This window comes from Patiria miniata, unplaced genomic scaffold (genome assembly GCF_015706575.1).
Source record: "Patiria miniata isolate m_02_andy unplaced genomic scaffold, ASM1570657v1 HiC_scaffold_5, whole genome shotgun sequence".
In the NCBI taxonomy this organism is placed as follows: Eukaryota; Metazoa; Echinodermata; class Asteroidea; order Valvatida; family Asterinidae; genus Patiria; species Patiria miniata.
This window is the reverse complement of record NW_024037072.1, coordinates 37069340-37081395: the sequence shown is the minus strand read 5'-3', so window position 1 is coordinate 37081395 and position 12056 is coordinate 37069340. Positions and strand designations below refer to the sequence as shown.

At 40.8% G+C, this 12056-nt stretch overlaps 1 protein-coding gene across 1 annotated transcript; it reads right to left on the bottom strand.

Annotated features, from left to right (window-relative positions):
• Positions 1-3537: 3537 nt before the first annotated feature.
• Positions 3538-7577, bottom strand: LOC119741862. Its single transcript, XM_038217783.1, has 2 exons — positions 7508-7577; positions 3538-4929 (listed from the first exon to the last, which is right to left on the bottom strand). Exon 2 carries the CDS (start codon positions 4863-4865, stop codon positions 3834-3836), a length of 1032 nt encoding a protein of 343 aa, XP_038073711.1. The 5' UTR covers positions 4866-4929; positions 7508-7577; the 3' UTR covers positions 3538-3833.
• Between the last annotated feature and the right edge of the window lie 4479 nt (positions 7578-12056).

Here is a 12056-nt window from a genome sequence, read left to right as displayed (position 1 = left end):
GTCAAGCGTCTGAATGTGTTATTCACTTTCCCGTTTCACTTCATCCGTGCTACTCCCAGGGTTCATGTCTTTTATGATAGGATGTTAAAGGTAAAATACAGCATTTGCAAAACATAAAAAGAAATTTAACTGCCAAATTATCAAGAAATGCCTTGCTTGACTGTAAGTGAATGATAATCTCAAGCATCCTGTGAGATCATAGTTACTTGTGTGCTGTCATTTTATCGTTGGAGAAAAGCCACACTGTTTTTTGCAAATACTGCCCCCAATGTAAATATTTAGCACTTTAAAATGTGCCCCAAAAATCCGGTGGAAACCAGTCGCAGACAATAATACATTGCATACCGATTCGGCTGGTAACCGGCTGTTGCTACGAACAAAGGTTTACCTCCCTTAAATTTTCTTTTTGGTAAACAGCTCTACGAAATTTGTCCCCGGTCTATTTCAAGAGTAAACAAATAATATTGACGCATGCGTGTAGGCCCTACATCTCGCTAAGAAATAAAGTGGTTGTAAACACAGAATAAAGTGAACTTAAAAAAATCAGAGGAAAGCATAGTCAGAGACGGCTCAAGTTTACAACTGACACACAAACACGAAATGGCATTACAACATCATGTTTTTTTTTTTCCCGCCACATATTACATATTTTCTTAATTACTGAACTCGATATAAAGGTAAACCATAAAGCCATTTAACTTGTAAACCAATAGTATACGTTCGGGTATATCTGCTTAATTATGCTCAGAGCAAACATTTGTAATGATTTCACATAAGTATAGCTTATGCTTTTGTTGTGTTCATTAACAAGATAAGAGGTAATTTACATTTGCCAAACATCAAGAAACAACATTAACAGTATTACGAAATACCTTACTTGACTGTAATGTCTTAGGCATCGTGTGAAATCATGGCACCTGGTGTACTCTGATTTTCAATAAAGGTGCCGATTTTGTATCAATTTCCAATACAAATATGTTCAGCTGCACTATCGTTGGGGAGAAACATGACTGTTTCAAAGACTGCACCCGAATTTACCAAGTCCACATTTTGTTGCAATCGGTTACACATCCGTGATGAACGGGTGCAAACTAGCTATAGTCTGGTTCCCTGACCTGCCATTTTCCCGACGCCTATAAATTGCTCCGTTTCGTCTGAAGTAGGGTCAGGGAACCAGACTACAAGAACAGCATATTGTTCTTGGCTTTTCCAGCATCTATGAACACAAAATTTCAAACAGGTCAGTATATAAAAATATTTGCTAAAAAATTACTAACCCCCAAATCCATCCATGTCTAAAAATTACAGCAAAAGCAAATGTTGTATATTTCCTTTAAAGACGTGCTTTTTCTGGCGGTAACAGACGTAATGGCGTCACGTTTTGTGCTTCTTATGGGTTGAAAAAAGTACATCTGTAATCAAGCAGTGACGTCATCATATGTCTCAGGTCTATCCCGGTGTATGTGGGTTTTTTTCAAGTGAAGACCAAAACCACACAGAATTTAGGAAAACAAAGGTAAAGGACCATTTGCTTTTTACCCTTTTTCGTCTGAAGCAAAACTTGCTCAAAAATCTGAAAAAGGGAGCTTAATAAACAACTTATTGAAGTTTCATCTCAGCTCAGTGGATACATTTACTTTATACATTTTGAGAAAACAGAGAAGATGTACGCACAATTTGTGGGTCTCGTAACTGATTTGCATTGCTATGGCACGTACAAAACTGTGGCTGTGGGCCGTCAATGACCACCTTCAATAAAGGTTTTCTTCTCAATGATACCATATTAGGTGGATTAATTTCACCAGACCTATATTCACTTTGAGCAAGGACTTTCTCTTTAAATCGATATAGGTATTCGTTTCCGGCTAATTTCAAATGTTCCTATACTTGCCTCTAATTAATAACTAATGCGTGACTAGAGCTGTCATTTTGCTAATACATTCACAGTACATATTAAAAAATAATATTTGCTATAACTATAAACTTTTATAAAGCAATATTCATTGGTTAAAATACGCTGTTCCGATATATGAAATGATTGGCCCCTCACCGCTTGATACATATGATATAAAACTAAAATTACATTATACTTCTAAGATATGACATAACATCATTATATTCTGCGTTCAGCGACAAGTAGATCACGGTATTAATAATGTACAACATAACAATACCAAACAAAATATCAATAGGTATGCAAAATGTAGCGCGAAGTGTTATAAAAAGGTTTACATGCGAAACGTCATGCTGTATCTCTCCCAAAAGTACTTCGTTTAAAAAAACACCGTAAAGTAAAATTTTGATGTGATTTGCACTCGAAACGAAATAATTCGAGATTCACCGATAATATGCTAATGCTTTCAGGTACAAATGTTAAGATTACACTAGATCAACTGGGTTTTTTTTGTATAGTGAAATTTAGAAATGCATGATGTCTATATATTATAGTGCCTTTGCATGGCAACCATTTTGATGGTGAATTTCTTTTGTCCCACTGGAAACATTTATACATTCATTTTTACTGAGTAATAATAATATATGATAACAAAATATTAAAAATAACAAAAGTATACCTCTCGAAAATGGTCTGAGTGTGAAAAAGGTCTATTATGGTTATTGATTACACAAATTTTATAAATGGTAACTTAACAAGACTGTGTATCTGTCTGTCCACTGATGCATCTAAGGAGGGGCCTAATCTCATATTTGAATTTAATCAACCATCATGATAATCCAAGGCTAGTTTCGATACCTAATTGAGATTATACATAAACATCACTTTTAACAGTTACCAAATTTGCACATTCTAATTTAGAAGTATCACAAACCAAGAGCTTTCTCGATTGTGTTTCAGTCTGATTTTCATTGTACATTTCTTTTAAAACTTGATAAACATGATAAATTTGAGTAAAAAGTTCCAGATTAACATTAAGACCAATGACATTGCTATAAATCTAGGCCTACTTCTAGATAATATTCACTAATAAGTTTTATATATGAAATTAGCTTCAACTCTGAGTACAGTTAAAGGGAAAATACAACATTTGCAAACATCAAAAAATAAAACTACCAAATCATTTTGAAATACCTTGCTGGACTGTTAGTGAATGACAGTGTAAAGCATCCTGTAAAATCATGGCACCTGGTATACTGTCATTTTCAAGAAAAGTGCTATTTTTGTATCAATTTCCAACGCTGATCGGCCGAAAAAACTGTCTTTTTTTCAAATACTGGCCCTTATTGACCATCGCACTTGTTTGCAATCGATTACACACCTATGAACGGGTACAAGCCAGCTAGACTGGTTCCCTGACCTTACAATTCCCCAATGTATGTAAACTGCTCTGTTTCTTCTTATATGGAGTCAGGGAACCAGACTACAGGAAAATGATTGTTTTTCTTGGTTTTTATAGCATTTTCGAACCCAAAACCTCAAAAAAGTCAGTGTAACTATATTTGCTATGTATTTCCAACCCCCCAATTCCATCCATTTCTGAAATTTACAGCAAAAGCAAATGATGTATATTCCCTTTAATGTTCGTCTTCATTATGATTGGATGGATATAGATTCTAATACCAATACTAAAATGACGAAAGAAAAATAATCTGAACGGACAAGATCGAACTGAATGGCCCGCTTGTATGCGCTTGATGTAATGCTGAAAAATATGATACCGTATTCATTTAGCTTTTTTGAGATAAGGTAGCCACAAAAGGAGAAGGCTATGTGGTTCAAGTTGGATTCAAACCAAATAGCGTACACTTACTGTGGCCACAATGACAGCAGTAGGGCCTACATTTGTAAACTTTGACACAGGGCCGGCCGGCCATACCTAGCGCGTGACGGTGAGACTGACGTGGTACAGTGCATCCTGGGAGGGCGGCAAAACTTCTGCGAGGCAGAACTCTAGGGAATCCGTGAGAGTGTCGAGATAGCCGGCCCATTTATCTATTTCTTCATTGACTGCGCGGTAGATGTCCAACCCTTCCTGGCCAGTCGCGGTGAAAACAGCTTTTTCCTTCAGGTATGTGACGGTGTCCCTGATCTGCTCGTCAAGCATGGTCTGGTCCATGGCCCACTCCTTCACCATTTCATTGCCGTTACTGATGGCGGGATTTATAACTGCACTCTTAGCTCCCGCGCGGAATTGATAGGTAATCAAAGCTTTGTACAGGCTCTTTTTGGTAAGCGTCCCAGCCTTGTGCTCGAGTTTGACGGTCTTATAAAGTTTTGCCATGTCACCAGACTTGAGTAGGGCTGCCTTCCCCACCGCTTTGCTCGTCCAGGGTCCGAACACAAAGTCCAACGCGCTGACGCAGAGGTTTTCCGCAAGGAACCCAAACCAGGAATTCTCCTGGAAGATGTTTCTGCCCTCGACCACGACTGCGTAATCCAGTCTGATGTAGTCTGCGGCCCCGTTGTCCAGAGTTTCCCTCATGCTATCCATCTGGCTGCTAGGAATCTCGATCACTTGCGAAAGATCATCTGCTCCCTCAAAGAAAGAGTCCGCCTCTGTCAACCAGAAAGAGACGCCGGCGGTGTAGAAAGAGTTTATGGACAACGAATCTCCGAACTGGAGAGTCTGACCCTCGTAAATATCTCGTGGTTTGGTGCTGGCGCTACAGAGAGCTGCCGAGTGGATATTGACGGCGATTTCATCGGCAGGCATCCCAAACAGAGACTCCCAGCCCAAGAAGACATTATCGGTGGGATGGGTGGTCAAGGTGACGTTATTCACTCGGACGTTCAGGGAAGAACCATGGCCAAGTTGGCACTGATCAACCCACAGTCCAAACACGACACCAAAGATCAAAATGCCGACAACGACAGAAACACATGTGCAAACTGCTCCTTCCCCCGACATTTTGTGAGGCAAGCTAAGTCGCAGTCAAAAACGAAATGAACGAATGTAGTCGTTTGTCAACAAGCTGTAAGTAAAGAACACAAAGGGGGAAAACAGTCGGTGAAAATTGCAATCCCATAAAACAAAATGTACACAACAAGAAATTATGGTTGTAATTAAATCACTGAGTTCAATAAATTAAATTGTATCAACATTGGTTGGTGATTTTAAATAAAACATATTCAATTGTAATATTAAGATAATGAAATAGGAACTAAGCAGCGAAAACTGGTTAGCATTGATGTCACTGAAGTAAAGATTTTAATATGAGGTGATTGGGGGTAAAGAGTGGCTCACAACCGTGGGAGAGGTCTGGCGAAATGAGGTAAATATTCACTTTAAACAATCATCAGGCATAAATCTGGCGACGTGAGTTAAAGACTGCATGCATGGCCCACGATCATCAACGGAGAAGTTTGACGAAGTGAGGCAAAGACCGCCTCACGATCATCGAAGGAGTCGTCTGACAAAGTGAGGCAATTAAAGACTGGCCTACGAACATCGAAGGAGAGATTTTTGATTGTGTGTAATATGTTAGATAATAAAGCAATGCCTGTGGCAAACTCAACCAAAAAAAGAAAGTCCCCCTTAATACTTATGTGTTTAACTCAAAAACGACTGGGCGCATCTTGTTCAAACTATGATTAATCAGTACAGAAATTCCTTAGCAATCCAGCTATACTCTTTGTTTGGCAGAAAACAGTGTAATGTGAACACAATTATGCAATTTATGACAAGAGGCACCGCAAAAGCGTTGCACTTTTGTGTTCGTGCGAGGTGAGTGTGACAACTTGCACGTATACCAAAGTGCAACTGTTTTCGGTATCATTTGTCATACACTGCATCAATTCGTGCACATTATCACTGTTTTGGGCCAAATACAGAATATGGCTGGATTGCTAAGGAATTTCTGCACTGATTAGTTGTTATTTGAGCAAGAGGTGCTCAGTGGTTTTTGCGTTAGACAAAATAGTATTGGAAAGGGGGGGGGGACTATCTTTTTTGATTGAGTGTATTTTCGGGTTACTTTGAAATGAGGCATGCACCGAGAAAACAATTATTTGCGGCCCCACAATAAACAAATTCATGTGGGTTAGGTTGCAGTTGTCCCTTATTAGAATCGATTATATTGCCAATGTGATTGTAATTGCTATCCATATACTTTATCAAAGCTGTAGAAAAATATATGTGAGAGCCTGGAACTGGTCCCTAATGCGCAGGGCGGATCTGTTTGTATGCAAAAGCAAACGAACATTTCCTCCTTCAGAGGGTTGCAGACGCCCAAAATAGAAAGATAAACGTCTTCCGTTAAAATAAAACACTGCTTATAAGTATGGACAGTATACATGTTTGAAACCGAATGTGATCAATGGTGTATCCATCGAGGTGGGGAGGGAGGGGTGCAGGTGACATTTAGAGTCCTTTTTTTTATTAAGAAAAAAGGAAGCGTCAGCACCTCCTAACCGCAATATATAATGCAGTGGTAAAACCCTCGCCCGCGATTTTTCCCCAAACGACATCCGTTTCCCATCTTCTGATTGGCCCATTACATCTAATGCCTTGTTTTCCACAGCACAAACCCAAGATAGGCTTTATGTCTTGTGAGAAAATATGTTCCTTCCTCACTTTAGGCCAAAAAAAAAAAGTCTCCGGTTTCTGGTATGGAGCTTGCCCAAAAAGTGGTGCGGCGACGCGGCTTTTTTTTGCTTCAAATGTCGGCTGATGACTGCAAATGGTGCCCGACTAAACTTAGTGCAAATATATGGGAGTCCAGAGAGGCCACATAAAGCTTATTCTCGACCATAACCCAATCCAAAAACACGTTAAAATTGTGCAGCAGCAGGATTCCAGTCAAACCAGTGAGTTTGGCGGTTTTGAGACATCATCTTTCATTGAAAAAAAAAAAACGTTTTCATTTTGCCGACGCGCATGGCTACGGCGACGCGCGCGCATACCAGAAACCGGAGACTTTTTTTTGGCCTTAGTTATTTAAAAGGTAAAATGAGAAGAAGTGAAAAAAACGTTCACTGCGATTCGAACTCGGATCACCTGATTCGAAGTCAGGACCTACTTCTAACCAGTCCACGAATCAGCTGCCAATCGTCGGTGATTTAAACACCATTATTCCTTGTTGTATAAGTTATTGTCTAAAGCCCTGGACATCATGAATATGCATAACGCAGAGAGAGAGTGCCCTCTTTTGATATTGTCTGATCTTGTTTGGGAAAAAAGATTCGCCACCCGCTTTTTACTATTCTACGCACACAAAAAATAAATGGGCCACTTTTTTTTTTTTTTACAAATTAATTACCCATTTTGCTCCCCTCCTGACACCCAACCTGGATACGCTATACTGAATGTGATCAACCTCCTTCAAAAAACTACTCAGCTGCGCGCAGTCAGACATTTGCTGTGTCGGTGCCAAGTCGAAGAAATAAATCATTGTTAATTAATCAGCGACTGGACAAAGTCGATCAAACATTAATCCCAAAACTCCAGCGCATCGACGCGAATGTGCACAGTGGCCAAACAAACCGAAGGTAAGTGGAAGTGATAACGTGGAACGCATTTCTAAAGTAAACGTAAAGTCTGACAAAACTTACCAAGTTTCACTTGGGATCCTTTCTTGACGTCAAGATGCCGAGGTTGCGAATGGACACTAGTGGAAGTTGCGGACCGTTTTTATAGACGGTTGCCCTCTATAACCTATTGTTAAAGTTCTAGGTCCCCCCTTTAATACAAGGTCATGGTCAGGGAGTACAAAGAAACGCATAACAATAATGGTTATTGTTCAAAGCGGATTAAAAAAACTGTTGGAATGCGGATATACACAGTGAAGCTTGAAACTGAATAAATGAAAAAAGTGCAGCAAAAGGAAGGAACATCACTCAACCGTGATTGTTTGTCAGTTTCTTTTTCAATGTTTGTGGAACCGGATCTCGAATGTGTATTATACTAAACCCCGCTGGACACCTTTCGAGAGAACAATTTTCGGACTGAAACTTTTCGAGAATTTGCTTTGCTTTCTTTTTTTTCCACTTTCTTTTTTGAATGCAACACGCCACCGAAATCTCCAACAAAGTGAAAAAAAATTTGGCTACTTGTTGGACGGTACATATCCTTCTTTCTTAATTGAATAGTTCGAATTTTAAACTGTTACCATGGGTTTGAAAAGCCATAATTTTCCTCCTGTTTTAACTTCGGGGGGACTCCTTTTCAAAGTTTGCCCTTTCAAGGATATTACCATCCATCTCTTCTAAGCGTTTGCAGCATTCAGTGATGCTCTCAGAGGTGGATCCTGGATTTTCCAAAGGGGGTGGCTCGGGTGTTGGCATTCCGGGGGAGAAGGGGTGCTTAGAAGTTGCATTCAACGCAAATGTGACCACTTACGGTCAATTTCACGACACTGGGCGTATCTGCGCAACGTTTTAAATAGGCCCTAATCTAAATATCTTGGACGAGGATAACAATAGCATTTACGACGGCTGTTTGTGTATGATTTTGTTCGAACACGAAACAGTCGTTGAATCACCTCAGCCCGCCATTTTGAAAATTACTTTGTCTGACTTTCTTCGGAATCGTGCGGCAACTCTAAAAGCTTTTAGTAATCAGTGATGACGTTTAATTATCAGTCGGCGGGGGGGGGGGGGGGGGGGTCGTTAAACCATCCCAACCACCACCCCTTGGATCGGCCCTTATTCCGGACACCTTGCATGAACAATGTAGGACACTCCTCACCACTGAGGAGTATTTGCACTGAGAATCCATGAGCTTTTAAGATTAACAATAAGATGTAACGTTTCTCTAAGTAATCAGTTATACATCTCAGTGATACCGGAAGTTAGTTAATAAATATCTACAATTTTGTCAGAGACTCAGAATTGCTCTAACAGCAGTAGTTTTTGAAGGTCTACTGAGGGTGGAAGATGACGGTGATTGGCCAACTTCGAATTTAAAGTTTAAGTGAACTGCATTCAGGGCCGTCGTGAACTTTGCAGCTTTAGTTGTTCACCATCCTGGTTGAACAACACTTTCAAGGTTTTTCTATTTTTTTTGTTTCTGGCATTTCGTTACCCTGGTACGCTTTTGGGGGAAAATCCCAAGAATTGGTTCCGAGGCTATTTTTCCTTGAATTCAACATTTAGGTTATGCACCTCATAACAATTGATAAATTGTTCCGAATATTATTGATTTTTGGCTTTGATTTTATTCAATTTTTGAGGAATAAAAGTGAAAGCAGATTTGACACATGGGAACGCGGATGTAGCTACGGTACCCAGTGTTGGTCAATGGAATTCACCATGCTAGCTTGAAAGGAGAAATAAAACGCCTTTTGTGGCACTCATGTGGCAAAATATGTGGCACAAGCAGAGCGAAGATCGTTCCAGCATATTTGCACGTATGCCAAAGTTCTCACAGCGCATGCGTGAATCTGAGGCGACAAATAATTGCAGATTCGCTCGTACCCCCCGCCCTGCAAACAGGACGCTGGTCAGGGCTGACGTCATTTGAGCTCTCATTGGATAGATTCGCGTTACCTGTGACGTAGAACGCGTCACACAAACTAGCTTCCGGTGCCCATCATGCGTAGCGCGCGCGAGCTGCATGCGAAGGTCAATCTGTACTTCCTTCACAAGATTCTGTGAAGCTCATCAGCCCTTACCAGCGCCCTGTTTGCAGGGCGGGGGGGGGGGGGGGGGGGGGGGGGGGGGTACGAGCGAAAATTGCAGACTGCGTGAGTCCGATTTTGCGCTACTAAGAACTTCCATTTATTTCGTTCTTTATTACAATTTTAACCGGAAAACGTTCGCCATTGTTGAAATATCTCCAGCCCCAATTTTTTGGGAAAAGTGGGCCTAACTTGACGGCTTACCTCATAATGCAAAATATCGGGTTAAAATAACATAAAAAACCTCTGTAAATTTCGCATATGACATGGAGCCAATTGCCGGACGCTGTACGCGTCTTTCTGCGCTCCGTTTCGAGAATCGTTCCATTCAAAAGTGCAGTCAAGCTCCCACCGTACGAATGCATCTGAGAACGAAACGTACAGGGGCGGGTCTGCCTTTCAGGAAGGGGGGTATGAAGGGAGGGGGGGGGGGGGGAGTGAAGGCGTGTCTAAAGCTCGCCCTGCTAGGGGATCCGGGGGCATCCCCCCCCCCCGGAAAAATTTGAACTCTAAAGTGCTTTCTCCTGCATTGTATAAGGCAATTTGAGAATAAAGTTTAGAACTTTAACATTCCATTTCAACACAGATTACACGCCTCCCCATATTTCTTTTTGTGCAATAGGATCTTAACACCTACATCCACTGTCCTTTAAAGTGTACTGCCAATTCCCACATATTCGAAGTGTTGCCCTTATTACCTCAACGAAGGAGGTTATGTTTCATCGGCAGCGTTTGTTTGTTGGTTGGTTGGTTGTTTGTCTGTTAACAAGATAACTGAAAAAAAGTTATGGACGGATTTGCATGAAAAAAAAAAATCACGGGTAGTCCTTAGTCAGGGTGACCGTTTTAGCCGAATTTCGGCTAAATTTGGCAGAATTTTTCTTCGAAAACGAGTTTGACAGAAAATTTGACAGAATGGATTTTTTTGGCAGATTTCTGGCAGAATTCTCCAAAAATGGTCATTTAACAGTAAAACATAGCAAATTTGAAAAAAAATGATACATTTTGTTTGAAAAAGAAAAATGTTGCCAATCTATTCAAGCAAACCCTTGCATAATGGGACAGGTTGCCTGGTCTAGCTGCTGAGGTTCACTGGGAACCGGATTTTGCCGGAGTTTTTCGCAACTTCATAACCTCTTTATGTAACTACAGATTGTTTATAATGTAATTTGAACCTTAATTAAGGCAATACTACAACATCTGCATGTGATTTAAGTGTTTATAGTGTATTTCGAGTGATTCTGGGGAATTTGACATTTTTGGGATTAATCTGACAGATTTTTTGAAGTGCATTTAGCAGAATTTGGGCATGACCTTACGGTCACCCTGTCCTTAGTACAAGTACAACTCGATTATATTTTGGAAGTGATCCGGATCTGGGCGTGTGGATGCAGAATTTTTTTAAAGGATTTTTCACCATTTATGAGAGTATTTCTTTTGGGTGTACTGACAATATGGCGGGGAATTGTTTAGCCTTGGCGGAGGTTTGCGCTCTCTTGAGTATTCGTAGGTTTTCGTTCTAGTATTCGTAGGTTTTCCCCTCAAAGAACAGTTCATTGTCTGATCCACACACACCCACTAACATAATAACTTCAAATTGAGAAATTCTGAGAATAAAGCTAAACCATAGAAATATGAAAGATAGAAATGTCTTGGCCAATAACTGTGCTTCCAAGACGTACGTCGCCTCCCCTGCTCTTCGGTGTCAACGGTAAGAATTTTCCGCAATCTCTGTCCCTGGTTGTTCGTTTTCCCTGCTCCAATTTTTTTTCGAAGCCAGGAAGGTTTCATTTTATTGTTGGGTTTTGCACGTCACCGACAGATTATAGACCGACTAGCCAACTTGGCTTGTTCAGTAGGGACTTGCACCCACGACCTTCTGATTATATTGGCGCAGGCGTCTTGCATGGCAAAATATCTTGGAAAAGATAGCTGTTGCCACCCCCCCCCCCAACACACACACACTTTAGATAAATTAAGCTCATTTCCCCCTCACAGCCACTGCAGTTGGGGCTAAATCCAAAACCAAAAATTGCTCCAGTAGGCCCTACATCTCTCCGACGCAAATATGCCATCAATCCGGGTACGGAAAAAACATTGTTGTCTAATTCCGAGAACTATTTTTTTTGAGCGCACTTTCAAAACTTCCAACGCAGAACAATTGACAATTATTGTCCCACGCAATGCAGCGGAGAAGTGAAAGCGGAGCCTAGGAACGTACGTAGTTACAAAGAATGAAAGAATCCAATATACCAGGCTTGAACGGAGAAGCAAAAGATGGGGATTCGTTCTGCTCTGCTTCAGTTGTAAATCCTGGTTTCTTGTTTCGACGGAAAATGAACAGTTTGAAGTGCAGCGCCCCCGCCCTCCCCCACAAAGTGAACTTTTTGGCCGGACGAGGAGTGGGTCCAGTTACTTTCGCTTTACCATGGAGGTGAAATTCATACTAACGGTAAAATAAACCATGGGATACCCAGTCCCTC